The 17,731-nt window shown below is 42.7% G+C and overlaps 1 protein-coding gene across 1 annotated transcript in view; it reads left to right on the forward strand.

Annotated features, from left to right (window-relative positions):
- The first annotated feature begins 4,094 nt into the window (after positions 1 to 4,094).
- GALNT5 (polypeptide N-acetylgalactosaminyltransferase 5) overlaps positions 4,095 to 17,731 on the forward strand; it is a 50,555-nt gene continuing 36,918 nt past the window's right edge. The window contains exon 1 of the mRNA XM_045868835.3: positions 4,095 to 6,062. Within this exon, the coding sequence (XP_045724791.2) occupies positions 4,621 to 6,062 (1,442 nt within the window). The 5' untranslated portion in view covers positions 4,095 to 4,620. The remainder of the gene's footprint in view (positions 6,063 to 17,731) is intronic.

Here is a 17,731-nt window from a genome sequence, read left to right on the forward strand (position 1 = left end):
AAGTAGCATAAAGGTTCAGATCCCACTCTAATACACAATGCTGTGCTGTTGAACAGTCTATGATCTACTAGGTTGGCAGGCACTCAGTAAATTTTCAATAAACAGTTGTTATTAATATGATTATTTTGACAGCAACCAAGTAAAGGAGAGCCCCGCCCCCCCACTGATATACCCATTTTACAGAAGAAAAATCTAAAACTGTTTTTATTTTTTTACTACAGGGTGGAGTCAGAATGAAAATTAGAATAGCACCTCCAAAGCCTCCCAAGGATTACTTCATAACTCAAGATTTTTAGATTGATACCCACTCCAACTAACTATGTATAAATTCTTAAGAAATTTGAGCAGCTAAAGCTACCATTTGGGATGACAGCCAGAAGTATCTTAAATAGTCAGCCCACTTATATATTTATTTTTATGTTGGTAACATGGAAATTAATACAATTAACTAAAAAGCAGCACCATTTACATATATGAAAGGTCATCTGTTGGATAATGTGTGTATTGACTTTCATTAAGTGTAGAATTTCTTAATTTCTTTGTTTTCTATTTCTTTTTTTTTATCTATTTCTTTTTGTCCACACTTTGTCATTGGTATGAACATAATGTGTCCAAACAAGAGAGAAAAAAAGAGGAGATATGTATAGCTGCTGAGAGCCACGAGAAATTATTGCCGGATTCCTGAAGATCCATAACGTTGGGTCGGTAATGTAGCTTATAACCAACTTCTGTCATTCCTACAGATTCTTATAGACTCACCAGGGGGAAAAATGGGGAAGTGTCTGGAAGAGGCCTTTAGAGGAGCTCTTTCATGTGTGATCATATCCATGATCATGTCTATTAATGGTCAAGTCAGTACTTTAGACCAAGTCTGCCAATCCACTCTTTCTGTTGCAAAGGACTAGGTCAACATTTTTTTTCTCTCTTATGTACTCTTCATGTCTTATTCTGTATTCTATATCAGCTAGAAGTCAATACTAAGCCAGAGTTTATAAGTAACTTTACCTAAGGTAGATAAGCCAAGACTCTCCTTTAATTTTCTTAACAATCTTCCCTCCTGTTGCAATTGCTTTATGTTTTGATTTGTAAGGAAAGACCAGAGAGGGAGAGAGAGAGAGAAAGAAATCATTGTTCTTAGATCAAATAAATATAAAAGACTCGGGGTATTTTTCAAGCAGTGTTTTAAAGCTGTCAAGATTAGTAAGGATGTAATAAGGGCTGACTTTTCTAACAGGAGTTTGAGTAATTCCAGCTGCCATTTGGGGTGGAAATGTGGTTGGACAAGACTCAAGTCTTGGATAGTAAAATATTTCAAAGCATCCTACTTTCATATTTAAAGCAATATTGTAATGTAAACCACATATCCATGATATGAAAAACAATCTCTTACTTTATTTTGGAACTTGGATCCTAAATAGTTTGCTGTGCTTTATGTCGAAGGTGTTCTATTCAGTGGAGTTTTAAAGTCATTAGGGGGCAGAAACAAAGTTACTACTTCAATGTTTTGGGCATATAGTGAGTTCATTGAGTGAGTCCAAAATAAAGGAATTAGGAACAGCAAGCCAGAAATAAAATACTCAAATATCCTTCTTGCCCCTTGCCAAAAGAATGTTAGTCATTAGTCTTCTTATTTGATTTTCGAGAAGAGCCAGTATGCTGTCTCCCACATGCACCCCACACTCCTATCACACAAGATACCAGCAACCGTTTGAGAAGCAGTGACTCTATCGTTCAATATAACAAGAACTTTACATTGTTTTCTCTAATCTTTACATTCACCTGCAAGGCAGAATTTATTTTCTTTTTTTAATCGCAGAGTAAACACACAACATTAACTAATGTACAAGATTGGACGGCTAGAGAAGCAGGACGTGTGGCATGCAAGTACACTACAGTGTCACCTAGTCATTTATTCCAGATCCAAATCCTCCTTTCCTACTGCCAGTTGTTTCACCTCTCTAAACTTTGGTTCTTTGGTAACAAAGTGATAGTTCTCACTGTATCTTCCCTATTGGGCTGTGTGGAGATTGAGTGAGATATTCAATGGAAAGAGTTTAGTAACCTGTTTGGGACATATCGGGTACATCCACACACACGCACTCATGCCCACTAATGGCAAAGCCTGTGTTTCCAATCATGCTTGTTCTCAGACATTTGTGCTTCCCCTCATGTACTATACTTTCTCTTCACTTCTCTGATTTTGCTAATTTAGCTGTCTTTCACCATTCAACTAATATTTCTTTTCTCAGGCCACAATATGGGCAGAAATAATTATGTTCTCATTCACCCCTCAAGTCTAAGGATAGTTTCTTCAAAAATTATTCATGCATACCAAAACTAAGCTAGGTCCCTATAGAATCCAGTAGATTATTCTCTCGTATTACTACGTATCATGTCCTGTAAATCCGTCTACCTGTCTGTATCCACCAATAGAGTGTGAGATGTTCAAGACAAGAACTATGGCCTTTTACTCCATATCCCTCAACACCTAACACAGGACCTGAGTCATAAAACATAGCAAATATTGGAAAAGTGGATGAATCACAGCAGGCAGGAAATGACTGAACTACCAAAGCTGTCATCCATGTGGACAGTCCAAACTGGAGTGAGCAGGCACTGAATAAAAAGGAGAATTGGGGATTCAAGAAACATGTTACAATAGCTGCATTTATCAGGCTTTTCTCCGTTGGGGCAAGGTGCAGATTTAAAGGCCAAATGCTACAGAAGTTAATGCATAAGTATAGAGAATTCAGAATTTGTCCTTCTTCCCTTCCCAAGTCTTCAGGAGCCTATATTTACCTGAGAGCAGAGAAGCTATGCCCCCGCCCTCCCCCACACTGGAGTAATAAGCGGCATTGCCGTCTACAGATCGCTCAAAGTTCCCAAGAGAACAGTGCTCCCCAGAAGTGCTTCTCAAACTTCATGGACAATGTTTATTTTTTATTTATTTATTTTTTAAAGATTTTATTTATTTATTTGAGAGAGAGAGAATGAGAGACAGAGAGCACGAGAGGGAGGAGGGTCAGAGGGAGAAGCAGACTCCCCGCCAAGCAGGGAGCCCGATGCGGGACTCGATCCAGGGACTCCAGGATCATGACCTGAGCTGAAGGCAGTCGCTTAACCAACTGAGCCACCCAGGTGCCCCATGGACAATGTTTATAATACGTGATGTTAAAATGCGGATTTTGATTCAGTTTTACTCTATCTGGGAGGGAATTTCCCCAAAAATTATGAGAGTGTTCAAAAACAAACAAAAAATATGGGGCACCTGAGTGGCTCAGTAGGTTAAGCGTCTGCCCTTGGCTCAGGTCATGATCCTGGGGTCCTGGGATGGAGCCCTGAGTGGGGCTCCCTGCTCAGTGGGGAGTCTGCCTCTCCCTTTCCCTCGGCCACTCCCCTTGCTTGTGCTCTCTCTCCCAGTCAAATAAATAAATAAACCCTTTAAAAAAAAACGAGAGGCATTTTATTCTAGACCAGTGTTTCTCAGCTTTGGCTGTACATTATAAAGACCCAGGAAGCTTCTTAAAAGCACAACACCAGACCAACTGCTGTCGCTGCCCCCACTCCCCATCAGTCAATCAAAATTGGGGGCGGGGGGGACACTTCTTTAGAGGGATTCTAACATGAAGCCTGCATGAGGATCGCTGCTCTGCCAGTCTCCCAGTGCCACCCCAAGTCTGGTCCAACCCCCAGGACACTCTGCAAAGTGTTTGTTACTGCTCTGTGGCAAGACAAGTACCGAAACTGAGAGTTAGTGTTTAGAAGATTTTACAGCAATATGACAAATTAAGTTTATGTCTAGTCAATCTAATAATAAAAATAGATGGAGTCGTTTTAAAAAAAAAAACCATTGACTTCTAAAGAAACATTTTGACTCCCACTCAAGGAAAACTGCTGAATAATTAAACATCCACCTCTGGTATTGAGACCACGCTTGACCCCTTCTTTAAGCTGTTGCCTCTCAAAGCCAAAACATGAAGGTCAGTGATTGTTTACTGGGGCAGATCGTTCGGAGACCTGGGCACAACAGGGTTAATGAGCAGGCATGGGGTAGGTGGGGTTACAAACCAGGAACACATGCCCTCCAAGTTTTCTTTCCTTTTAATTGCCCTGAAAACACACACACTCTCACCTAACACGGAAGGTGAGAGCTGAATGAAGTTTTCTGGGTAATGGCTTGAAATGTTTTCCTTATGAGAAGTGGTGTTGAGTTACAGCGTGCAGACGGAGCACTGGGAGGAGAGAAGTGGCAGCCTCAGCCCGGCCCCCACCTTTTCTTGGGCTTAGAGGAAGGTGGACGTGGACTGGGGGGAGACGAGTGATATGTTGAACTGTCCGGTGGCTGGAATCGCCTGCTCCCAGAGTGACCTACGGGCAGTGTTTAGCACGGTTTAGCCAGGGGCCAGCTGAGCAGGCACAGAGGCTCTGCTGTGAAATGCCACGCAGGCGGAGACTGACAAGCAGTCGGAGCTGAGCTTTCCCCCTCGGACCGCTCTTGCCGCTGGGTTCAGGGGAGGGGGTGCTTCCTGGCAACCCTGCTGCTGCTCCTTCAGCTCCCTCTTTCCACCCAAGGTAAGCAGGCTCCAGGGGAGGGGAGGCTGCAAGCGAAGCCTCTGCACCATGAACAAGATTCGAAAGTTTTTCCGAGGAAGCGGGCGAGTCCTGGCATTTATATTTGTAGCTTCTGTCATCTGGCTGCTCTTTGACATGGCAGCTCTCCGCCTGTCATTCAGTGAGATCAACACTCGGGTCCTCAAGGAAGACATCGTCAGGAGGGAGCGGATAGGATTCCGAGTTCAGCCAGACCAAACGAAGATCCTTTACAGCAGCATAAAAGAAATGAAGCCCCCACTGAGGGGACATGGGAAGGGCATATGGGGCAAAGAGAGCTTTAGAAAAACTGAGAAGAGTAAGCTCAAGGTTGAGGATGACTTGGACCAAACCCAGAGGGAAAGAAAAATGCAGAACGCCCCGGGAAGGGGCAAGGTTGCCCCTTTGTGGCATCCTGAGTATCTACAGACCCTTCCGGTGACTTTGACCAAGCAAAACACAGAGAGGCAGGACCTCAGACCTGAAGCCCACTCTCGCCACATGGCAAAGCAAATGAGAACTCAGGGGGCTCAGAGAACCCCATTCATAGCTGCAAGAGAAACTCAATTGGCCGAAATCTCTGTACACGCGGGACCCGACAATATAAACCAGGAGGCCCCAAAGAGTCCTAGTCTTGGCAGTGATGCATCAAAACAAGCAGCCGAAAGAAATCCAAATGTGACCATCAGTCCTGATACTGACCGATCAAAGCAGCAATCACAGGCAGTAGCAAATGAGAGGACACACCCTGCCAGCCCACTGTTGCCAAAATCTAGGGAAGCCATAGCCTTAAATAAAACTGAGACTCAGAGCAAAGAACTAGATTCAAATAAACATGGAGCCAATGAGAGCCTTCCCTTTTCCAAGTTTATTGCCAATTCAAATCGCTCAAAGAAGCAATCTATTAACGAAGCGCCGTTGGGAGGCTTGCCAAAGGATGATGGAGCCAAAGTGGCTGGTGGGAAGAAATTCAGTTTCTCTGAAAGCCACGTTGTGATTATAACCAAGGAGGAGGAGCTAAAGACAGACACCAAACAGGCCCCCAATCCTAAAAACAAAACTGTGCTCCCTATTGTATTGGGTGAAAGCCGAGGGAAACACATTGCCAGGAATAGAAGTGAGGCATCTTTCCCTGCATGGAGAGCAACAGTCTCTCAAACCCATCAAGCCTTAGCTGAGGGGCTAGAGCCAGCAAGAGTCAACTTGACTGCCAAGGCCCAACCTGCAGAACTCAACCAAAATCATGTAAAAGCCTTGTTACCTGAAGAACGTGGAATGCACCATGTGTTAAAAATTGATGTGACACTTTCTCCACGGGACCCCAAAGCTCCAGGCCAATTTGGACGGCCCGTAGTCGTTCCCCGTGGAAAGGAGAAGGAGGCAGAAAGAAGATGGAAAGAAGGAAACTTCAATGTCTACCTCAGCGATTTGATCCCAGTGGACAGAGCCATTGAAGACACAAGACCTGCTGGGTAAGATGCATTTCTCTTCTCTTTCCTCCATCTGAAGTATTTTGGCCCTTCTGTAGAGATTTATTTCTAGATAATTTTGCATGATTTTTGGTCACCTAGAGAATTAAAGCAACATTAATCATGAGACATAGTCCAAATAATCTACCATCCACACGGAGAAAAATTCTGATATAGCATACCCACTCTGTTCTCTCTCTACACTTAACTTCTCTGAGACTTTGGCTCTCACCCCTATCAGCTCATGTTCCATTCCTTTCCTCTACTGAAAACTTATTAAAACTATTAGATAAACTTAATTCCTAATAAGGCGTATATGAATGGTAGAGCTTAAAATGTAATTCCATTAAAACTGTGACAATGACATGAATTCCCAATTTCAGAACTTTACATTATTAGCAAGTTTGTCAGGGATATATTTGGGAAATGAGCACAAAGAAGGTGTCTCTAGGCCTCCCTGGAATTATATCTTAACCAGTAGAATTCTGCCTAATCATGACTAATGATCACCATAATAGCAACTGAAGAAATGACTTTACTCGCTAAAATTTAATGTCCTTTGTAGGTGGGATGGTAGACATTCAGGAGTTCAGTTATAGAGGGAAAATAATGTTGGGAAAAGTCGGTCAGTTAATAACATGCAATACCTGGAGGATGCATAAGAGCCTATAAACAACCACTTATAGGTTTAGAATTTCACCATTTACAAAGAGCCTGCATACACACCACATGAACTTCATTAGAGCCCCAGAAAGAGTTGGCAGATATGATGGGTTCAAATTCTTGGATGAGGGCCCTCAGAAATTACATCACTTTTCCCAAGCACTAAAGCTGCCCAGTAAGCCTTCATGAACCAGTTCTCCAATGAATTAAAGTCCTATAACTACATCACCAGGAGGTGGATCAAATCACAAGTATCTCATCTGATTCAAATGCAGTTTGGTTCCTGGTTCTTTTTGGCCCCCTCATAAGTGAGGGTACTTTGTAGCCATATGTTCATATCCATTAATTGATAATACAGTTCCACATATGCCTTGATAGTCAATTCCTGAGCCAAACAATGTTTGCCTAGAAGTTGGGATTAGGGAATGTCAAGATTCAGACTTAGCGGCTGTGGTAGGTAAGCCAATGGCCTTGTTTGGCCTCAGTGGAAAACCCTTGTTTGTGATCTAGGTGGCCAGTGTTCCTAGGAGGAAGGCAGATACAGATGTGCCTGTTGTATTTGTAAGAAGAGCCTCTTCATGGTGATGTCAGCTAAGGGAAGCCATCTTCAGCTCTTGGCCATTGGCAGGTGGCTGTCAGTCAAACACCAACGCCTGCTTAGACTAAGCACCGTGCCACACGTGTCCCTCACCCTAGTAAAACACAGAACCCGGAGGAGAACACAAATAGGCCCAAAATAAAGATGATAAAACTGAGGCTGTGGTCATAGAGCAGTAAATGTAAAGCAATTATTAAAATCCATGCTCAAAATTATGCTGTGCTCTTTATCTCTGGCCGATTAACCCCAAAAGGATCCTAAAAATTATGTGGGACCAGCTATGATCTAAAATCATGTATCACACATATATTTATGTATGCACACATAAATGGAACACGAAATGCCAGAGAACGAAGCAGTAGGTCAAGTAGCTTCATTTTTACACCCCTTCAGTGGCCTGGCAGGTTGCTTCGGAGCCCGGGGAAGAGTCGGCCCCTGCACCGAAGCTCGGGCTGCAGTTCCAAACCAGAGAAAGGGCAATTGCGTGAGGGCCGGCAGCAAGTAATAATGATGTTACCGGCCACGTGAGTTACTGAAGGCTCAACAGTGCCCAGCACCTATCAGTTTCTGAAAATTGGTGTGTGGAAGATGAAGGTGGCAGAAAAGTCACAGGCAGGCTCTGTCTTCTGAAGGAGGCGGTCCCAACGGAGGAGACACTAACACGTGTGCTTGAGAGGATGAGTCAGACAGCATGTGGCCAGGCCCCCTCCCTCTTATCACACAACCCACCTTGGCTAAACATAGGCGCTCTCGGCAAGCAGCCTCCCTCATGCTCTATGCCAACGGGATGGAGGTGACTCTGTAGCCACCAGGGATCCATGTACAGGGCCCGCTGAAGTATTTCAGCCCATGTGTGCCGCTCTTCCTTGAAAGAGGGTAAATTATTTTTCCTCTCTTTTACCCGAACACTCTGACTATAAATATGTGCAAATTATGTATTCATATGGATAAAGGTTGGGAGAAAATACAAATGAAAAACATTTGATTCATCAGGTTGGCACGATCTGAAGTCTTCTTACTTTGAGTTTATTTTTAGCCTTGCTCACAAAGTATCTGAAATGGCTTACAAGAATGCACACAATAAGATTTTTGAATATACTAAATTTTAGAAGTCAGTGTAAGGGGAAAATTATCATAGAATATAATAAGAAAACATGTGAGAGGGAGAGACAGAGAGAGCTATAAGAACACAGGAGGACAGGAGGGCTTGCCTTAAAATTAGCCACAGCAGCCCACTGAAGCCCTTAAATTTTAAGAGTTCTGGGGACTATCTCCCTCACTGCTCTTTACATTTCCCAAAAATGCACCATTTTGGGATGATTAACACAGTAACTGGCATATCATAACTGCCTATTGAATATACATTGAGCCAGAAAAGGGATGAAAACCATAGATTTGCTAGTACGTTCATTTAAATTCAATTCCCCTGAGTAAAGATATTAACCAGTACCAGTTAAGTTAATATCCTCTTTTTTTTTTTAAGATTTTATTTATTTATTTATTTGACAGAGAGAGACACAGCGAGAGAGGGAACACAAGCAGGAGGAGTGGGGGGAGGGGAGAAGCAGGCTTCCCGCCAAGCAGGGAGCCCGATGCAGGGCTCGATCCCAGGACCCTGGGATCAGGACCTGAGCTGAAGGCAGACGCTTAACGACTGAGCCACCCAGGCGCCCCTAAGTTAATATCTTCTTAAGGATGATTTAACTGATATGCCAGGATGAGGTTGGCCCTGAGAAGGAGAGGAGACAAGCAGAATGTCCAGGATAATTTCACCTGCTCTAGTTCCAAAATCAAACTCTCTTTTCCAAAGCTGCTCTTCCCTCCTTCTCTCCTGAGTCCCGGAGAACCATTTCTAAGCTGTTGAGATGTAGTCATGGCCTCTTCCAAAAGCACGAGGACTCCTCTCTGTCATCAGCATTATTCTGGCTCTCCTTTGCAGTGCCACCCTAGTCTCTGTCCCTTGCAGGATAACTGGAACTTTCTGCATATGACATTCTCTCTACTCTGGGCCTTTGCATTAAGAAAGTATCTCATTACCTTTCCCTGCGTTTCATGTTCCATACCATCCACTGATGTTCCTCTTAACTGGTGTCTTCCTACCGGCCCCACCATCGTCAACTGGTCTGACATTACTCAAAATCCAACTGCAGCTTATCTCCTCCTAGACCATGATTTGACTATGATCTCTAAAGTCCAACGACCTTTAATGTGCTCACAGTCACTGAAACACTCCCTATCATGTGCTCTTCCTTCACTCGAGCCTTGACAATCTGTTTTGCCTCCTCAGTGAAAGTATAAGCTTCTCCAGGAAACTCTGTCTTTTCCTTCATTTTTTGCCCCCTTTGCCCTGAGCAATATGGTTTTAAAAGATATGTTTCTCAGAAATGCTTTTTGAAAACTGATATTACTTTAAAACAATAAATGAGAGGTAGCTATTCAAATATGGCATGCAATAAGTCTTTTTATAAATTAATAATGACTTCCTAATTTTTCACTTTGAATATACAGAGTATGTTAGTATCTGGTTTAAGGTAAATACATCCTGTTCTAACACTATAATCTATTCATTGATTCAGACTTGTTCTTTAGTTCACAGTTTTATTGTTTGGTTTTTCATTTTAATGTTTTGACTTTCAAGGGAGGAAAAATCTCCTTACTTTATTTATAACAATGTTTGATGTCCATAAGTAAAATGCAGTTTCATTTTTGCCTAGAATTTTTGCCTATAAAATATGCTTTAAATAAAAATTTTTGATAGTCATTTTAAAGTTCCATATTTAGGGGCACCTGGGTGGCTCAATCATTAAGCGTCTGCCTTCGGCTCAGGTCATGATCCCAGGGTCCTGGGATCGAGCCCCGCATCGGGATCCCTGCTCGGCAGAAAGCCTGCTTCTCCCGCTTCCTCTCCCTCTGCTTGTGTTCCCTCTCTCCCTGTCTTTCTCTCTCTCTGTCAAATAAATAAACAAAATCTTTAAAAAAAAATAAAAATAAAAAACAAAGTTCCATATTTAATTTTCTTCTTTATAGAAAGCTAATCCTTAACAGTTCTTGTTCTCAATTATTGAAGTTTGTTTTAGTCAGCAATAATCAATACACACAGATTTTGCTAAAACACAGTCCTATCTGTGGAAAAGGCAGGGCCATTCTATGGAAAGAAGTCTGTCTTCTGGCCTGACGCTATCTAGTTAAGATGACACTCCAAAAATGAACTTATTTTAAGAGTGCACTTCCGGAATCTGTTTCAGAGAAAAATGACTCAAAAAATTTTTTGCTGCCAGCATTTAGTTTTTAAAGTACAATAAGAATTATAGCATGCTGTTCTATCACTACTGCATCATCATGTGGCTACTCTGTTGCTTAATTTAACACTTTGCTTTTCCTACAGAACTCTGGCCAGCCCCTCTATAAAGCAATTAAAACCGATTTTTACTCTCTTTAGCCCAGAGCTGGGACTGTCAACCAATAATTTGATTCCTTCCTACACAGCTACAGAGACTTTTCTTCCAGCACATATGAAAAGCAAAGGATAGCACCATGCATTTGCCACAAACCAGTCTAAATTACTGAGGGGGAAGAAAAACCTTTCTGGAAACTTCATTTCCACCCTTTCCTCCCCTCTCAATCCTACTGAGGTCAAAAACCATAACTAGGGCGCCTGGGTGGCTCAGATGGTTAAGCGTCTGCCTTCCGCTCAGGTCATGATCCCAGGGTCCTGGGATCGAGTCCCACATCGGGCTCCCTGCTCCTTGGGAGCCTGCTTCTCTCTCTCTCTCTCTCTCTCTCTCTCTCTGTCTCTCATGAATAAATAAATAAAATCTTTAAAAAAAAAAACCATAACTAATAAATTACTAGAGGAGGAGGAGTCAGGAGAGAAAATATAAACTGACCGCATGTCTGTCTGAAGTTCAGGCTCCTAAGAATTTATCGGGCTGGGAGAAAAGAGAAACTTGAAAGTTAAATGAAGTCCAAATTCTTTATTTTTACACAGGATGGATATTTTAATTGATGAAATGAGACTGCTTTTGTGACTAACAGTGAAAAGGGAGTATTATCTAAAACTGACTGCAGAAGTTCCCTGGGAAACTAAACAGGAGCAGGAAAGAAACATCTGCCAAGATGATTTAAAAGGGTTATTTCTGGCGCTTCTGAATTGTGCATGTGCGTGTGCGTGTGCGTGTGTGTGTGTATACATGTACATTAGTGCACATTTGTGTGTTTGTGTGTTAGAGCACAGCGTGCTCTTTCACTGAAAAGCCATGTCGGAGAGCAGGGAATAAAGAGCAAAATTTGTTTAAACAGTACAGGCTAGACCATAGCATAACAAAGGTTAAACATAGCCAAAAGATGACACAGGGCCTTTCAATACTTTCATTTATCACACTCATCCCCTCAATTGAGAGTAATAAGGAGAAAGATGATCAGAGGACATAAAACACATTTCTGCTACTAACTCAAAGAGAGGAAAACAGTGAAACTGTTTGATTAATGTAAAACTGAGAAATGTTAAAGCAGATCAGTGACTTTTTCTCCTAAATACTGCCAAAGACCTAGAAATGTCTCTGGGAGAGAGGAGTCAATAAATGTTAAGAATTCGAACCTAGGGGCGCCTGGGTGGCTCAGTTGGTTAAGCGACTGCCTTCGGCTCAGGTCATGATCCTGGAGTCCCGGGATCGAGTCCCACGTCGGGCTCCCTGCTCAGCGGGGGGTCTGCTTCTCCCTCTGACCCGCTTCCCTCTTGTGCTCTCTGTCTCTCGTGCTCTCTGTCTCTCGTGCTCTCTGTCTCTCATTCTCTCTCTCAAATAAATAAATAAAATCTTTAAAAAAAAAAAATTCGAACCTATTTACACTTCTCTTTTGCTCATCTAATCCATGTGCCGAATTTAACCACCAGCCTAATTATATCAAACTTGCTGCAGTATTGCCCTGGGTACTCTTGTCTCAGAAAATAACTACGTGTTGGGCTGTTCTGGACGACCCATTCCCAGCAGAACCTCTCAAGAATGAAACATTGTTTGCTCAAGGGTCAGAAGATTGGGGAAAAACAACAGTGTTTAGAAGCTCTTTTTTGTTGTTTGCTTTCAAAATGAAAGAAGATTTTTAGAGTCCCCTCTATGTTTAAAAAAAGTCTACATTATTCCAAACTAAATTATCTCCTAAATTGGCTCCGCTTCTAAAATGTTGTTATGTGGACATGTGTGAGAAGGAGCAGTATGGAGAGACAGTATTTACAAGGGCCTTCCCAACTTGCCTCCTCTCATCTGATCCTGAAAACCGTTCCTCAAGGCAGGGACAGTCACCGTCCCAGCTCTGCCTATGGAGAAACCGGACCCTGAAGAGACAGCTGAGGTTTCAGACGGCAGCAGATAATTCACTGGTAGCAGTCCACTTCCTTCCACACGTTATCTGCTCACTGCCTAACAGGAGCGGGGCTCCCTGTACCAGGCAGCTGGGACCGTTCATGCTTCACGCACACCATCCCACTTGATCCTGACAATAGTCGTGCCAGACTGATAAAGTGTCACATCCCCTTAACAGATGAGGAAAAAAAAACACAGTGAAAGGTATTCTGGCCAAAGGTCCAACAGCTCACAAGTGACAGCATTGGGACCCAAACTTTAGCCCTCCAATTCTCTCTCGCTCAGTAATGATTCTACCACACTGGGCTGGCTCTCTCCCTGAACCAGCTCCTCAGAGTGACCATCACCCTCACCTCTCTTGGGCTTGCCCAGGCTGTCTGAATAAGGGGATTCTTGCTTGCTGGGCCTCACCAAAAAAGTGCTTATTTATGTTCTAGGCAACGGTGTCTTTGTGTGTGCACGTGTATGTGTAGATTTTATAAGTATGTGTGTGTGCACTTTAATTCTAACCAATCCTCACAGCAACGCTACAAAAGACGTACTATCACTCAGATGACTTACAGATGAGAAAATGAGGCTGAGGTTTGAGAAGAACAAATGATCTATCTGCTGTCCCTGCAAGCCAATAGTCGAGTTGCGACTCAAAGGGAAGCTTCCTGACATACAATCCCAGTCCTCTTTCCATGAGGATACAGCTCCTCCTTCCTTTTCCTTTGCTTCCTTATAATCATATAACTTTGACAGAAATTAAAACACCTCTCTTCCTCTTCCTTACACATGAGTCAGAGGTGTGCGAAAGGAATTAGCGTTGCATGTCAGCTACCTCCTCCGAGAGAAAATTGATAGGAAATTATTTTCTATACAGCACTAAGCAAAGGAGAGTCTAAAATTGCCAACAACCACAGCTCAGTGGTGAGCAAATGGCCCTGAGCTCCCACTATGTGACCTACCGTCTGAGCAAGGTCCCTGCCTCCAAGGCAAGTACAGCAGAACGTTTTGTGGAAGCACAGAGTACTCCCGGAGTAAGGAGGGGAGAGCCCGAACCTGGCTTGAGAGAGGACAGAGACCTGAAGGGGTAGGGAGTCAGAGAAGTGGGGAAAAAGGGTTACCAAAAAAAAAAAATGGTCCATTAAGAAACTGAAGGAAATCCGACATGCAGTGGGGGAGAGTGATGGAAATGAGACCATGGAAAGTAAGCAGAATCCAGATCCCCTTAGGACCTTGTTAAGGTTCTTCTAAGGACCAGTGAGAAAATGTGGAAAAAAACAACAACAACAACAACAACAACACTGAACTTACCTTTTCTCAAGGGTCTCTTGACCCAGAGGGAAGCACTTACAGGTGAAGAAGGCTCTGGTTGCATAGACAACCAGAGAATGTTAGTCCTGGATGAAGCGTCAAAGTCAAATCTAATCCGGTCCCCGAAGTGGGAGAAGGGAAGTGACTTGTTCAAGGTCATAGTTACCCCCAAGGTGCCCTGACCGCCACCCAGAACTATTTCTGCCACATGACACCACCTCTGCTCTTTTCCCTTTCATCCCGATTTCACTCTGACAGCTGCTTGCTCAAAATAGATGATTGTTAAAGTGGGGAATGTTGATCCTGAGTCCAGTAGCTTGGATGGATATAGGGTGACCTCAGCAGCCACAGCCTCAGCTGGCTGAGGCCTTTGGAGTAGTAGTGGTGAGTGTGACTGAAATCTTCTAAATTAGCACTCAGGCAATTCTGACCGAATGTCAGGGTTGTCTACCCTAGAAAGAACAAAACATAAAAGTAAACTTTTTATATAACTATACCCTGTTATCAGGGAGAAGCCAAGAAGCCCCAATATATTGAACGTCTTGTAGAAAAGAGTATATTCTGGACGGAGCTCCTCCTCAGCATGCCCGATTCCCCTTCTGATCCTCCCGAAGATAGCAGAGCTTAGGGAGTGAAGGCCCCTGAAGGCTTACCTCCAGGCACTAGTTGAATTGCAAATCGAAGTTGAGAAATATTTTCCTCGACCTTCTGTTCAAACCTGAGGAGACTGAGACTTGACCCACATAGTACATTTTGACGGTTTTGGAATAAAATGAAAAATTCATAAAAATGAGAGAATGTTATCATTCCCCCAATCTTACGATTTGAAACCTTCTTTATTGGATAGACTACATTCAAATCAGGTTAGTGGCTGAGCATTCAGCAACGCAAGCCAAAAAGGCAAAACACATCACTCCCTGAGTCTCTTGATAACTGATGAGCGCTTGATAGATCTGAATTAAAGGTTTGCCTGAGAAAAGGTCAGTCTACCCAGTCAAAATGTGTGTGTTTGTATTGTGGACACTCACAGGTCCTCACATGGGTTTTTACTATGGGACTTACACAGTATTTTTTTTATTCATTATCACGTCAAATCTTCACAGACATTTTGTGAGGAAGGTATTGTAATCTTCACCCTAAAAGTAAAGAAGCTGAGGGTATGCACAGTTACACCGTTTACTGGTGGTCACGCAGCCAATAAGTGTCAGAAAGGAATCAAAACTCTGTCCCTTGTCATCTTTCCCAAGTCTAGAGAAAGTCCAGAAAGCTGTGCCACCATAGTCGTATCAACTATTTGCTGGACAGTGGACCTCATGGGGGACTCCCTGTTTGGGTTTAGTACTTGGGTTGGCCGCCATAATGTTAACTCCAGGCTTCCGCCAAACAAAACAGATCGGGTTCATTTTCACATATAACATGGACTCTGTGGACTCCAAACACCTGACTTGTGCAATGGATGAGCATATAGAATAAAAATATGATTTCTTAACCTCAAAAAAGATTACAAACCCAGAAATCGCTTGCATTTAAATGAGACTTGACTTGAGCTGCAACTCTTCCCCTCAATATAGCAGAAAGCAGGGTTTTCAATAGATAAATTGGAAGAAAGGAAATTTGCTTTTAGTTGGTCAGTGGAGGATAATTTGAAATTGTTTTTACAGCCTGTAGTAACCTAGATGACTGTCAGTACATAAGGGCGCAAAAGTTAATATGGAAAGCCTTTCTGGTCTGATGCACTGTGCCTTGAAACAAAGCAAGCTTGCTAGTTTTTCTAGACACCTGGAAACTTGTTTAGCCTCCTGAGTTGTGCAGGAAACCAGGTACATATAAATGTTAGGGTGGCCTGACATCTCAGCCACCCAAAGCAAGGCACACTCTGCAACTTCGTATTTCGAGCCTCTCTCACCTCCTTCTGTGCTCCCCTTCCCCATCCTTTAATGCTGCCCCTTTTTCCAGGCACCAGTGTGACCTGTGCAATAGAATCTCCCAAAGAGTCATCTTCAATGGGTTCTTAAAATGCATCTGAAATACGTGTCTGCCAATAAATGGCACGGGTACTACTTATTTCTTGGGATCCTGGCATTTGGTGGAATCCTTCATGACCCCACCCATACGGATTTCTAATGGTAAAACTAAGACACCATGATGGGATGGGGAGAATGGAAGCTCAGATATTTGGCTAGTGGGAGGTGCCTCCCCCAAATCTTAAATGACTGAGAGCGCTTCCCATCTCCAATTTCAAACTGGCTAACGTTACAACATTTCTTGGAAGTTTCTTCTGAAAGAGACCAAAAATCTACTGATTTATTATTATATAAGAAGATTCATCTGCGTTAGCCTACATGGTTAACTCCCTGATGTATTCTCGTTTGTAACTAGATTTTCTAATGTCAATCAAATTTTAACAATAAAGCAATTCTCAGGGCTTCACAGTGAGGCTTGTTGGTTCAGATGGCTCAGGCAGAATCTGTGCAGCTGACCCTTCCTTTTTAGAATTGGTTTGTTTTTCTCAGCACCGAATGGTATAAGGAATATTTAAGTGTAAAATGTGCATTTTCCATCCACTTACATTATAAAATTAGAGATGAGGAAGTCATAGGACGTCACTGATGTCTTCCTCAGGCTATTAAACTCCTCTTAGCTTTACTTCCTCTCTCCCAACATACAGCCCACGATGGAATATTTACCCATTTTATAGCAGTATCCTCAAAATCCTCTATCATTTTTCTTTCTATTTTGTTTGCTCTGATGACCCCTAGACTTGGACTAATTTACCACTCTGCTTTTATCTCCCTCTACACCCAGGCTGACAGACCCTGGTGGAGTAAATCACACTGGTATTTTGACTAAAATTTTGAGATCTCCAGATATCCTTTTATGTGTAGTTGGCCAGTACTCCCTCCCATTATTCATAGTGTCTGTTCCAAATATTTTCCATTCTTCTCAAACCCCTACCCTATCACATTAACAAACAACCTTTCCTCCAACATGAGCTACAAATTCTTTCAACTTCTCTATGCATAAACTCGTCTATATACATTACCACCTTTTTTCTTCCTAGCTCAAAGAAAAATATCTCTCCTTCCCCCATTAATCTTTTGATATAAGTTCCATTTTTTTATCCTCCCATTTAATACATATTTATCAAATATTAATTATGTGCAACTATGCTAGAAGCTTGTGGCATTGTAGTAAGCAGGAAATTCTGGATGCAGAAGGCAAGAAATAAAATCAATAAATCAATGACATGGCCTCCAGAGCTGTGAAAGAATATGTTTCTGTTGTTTTTAAGCCATAAAGTTGGTTACAGCAGCCAGAGGAAACGAATATAATTTTGGTTTCAAAGAGTAGGTTGCTGCTGTAACAAATACCTAAAAATGTGGAAGGATTATTCAAGTAATAGCCAAAGAATTGAATAATAGATCAAAGCTGGGAGAATTTTGAGAAGCATGACAGGCAAAGCCTACATTGCATTGAAGAAATTGTTGGTAGAAACACGCATGTTAAAGATGCTACAGGTGAAGGCTTAGAAGGAAGTCAGAAGTACAGAAAAGAAAGCTTCTGTCCTCTTTAAGAATACACATATTGTCGGGGCGCCTGGGTGGCTCAGATGGTTAAGCGTCTGCCTTCGGCTCAGGTCATGATCCCAGGTCCGGGGATCGAGCCCTGCATCGGGCTCCCTGCTCCGCGGGAAGCCTGCTTCTCCCTCTCTCACCCACCCTGCTTGTGTTCCCTCTCTCGCTGTGTCTCTCTCT

The sequence above is a fragment of the Mirounga angustirostris genome, unplaced genomic scaffold (genome assembly GCF_029215605.1).
Source record: "Mirounga angustirostris isolate CCGP_5_RB_7025 unplaced genomic scaffold, mMirAng1.0.hap1 SCAF_3, whole genome shotgun sequence".
NCBI lineage: Eukaryota > Metazoa > Chordata > Mammalia > Carnivora > Phocidae > Mirounga > Mirounga angustirostris.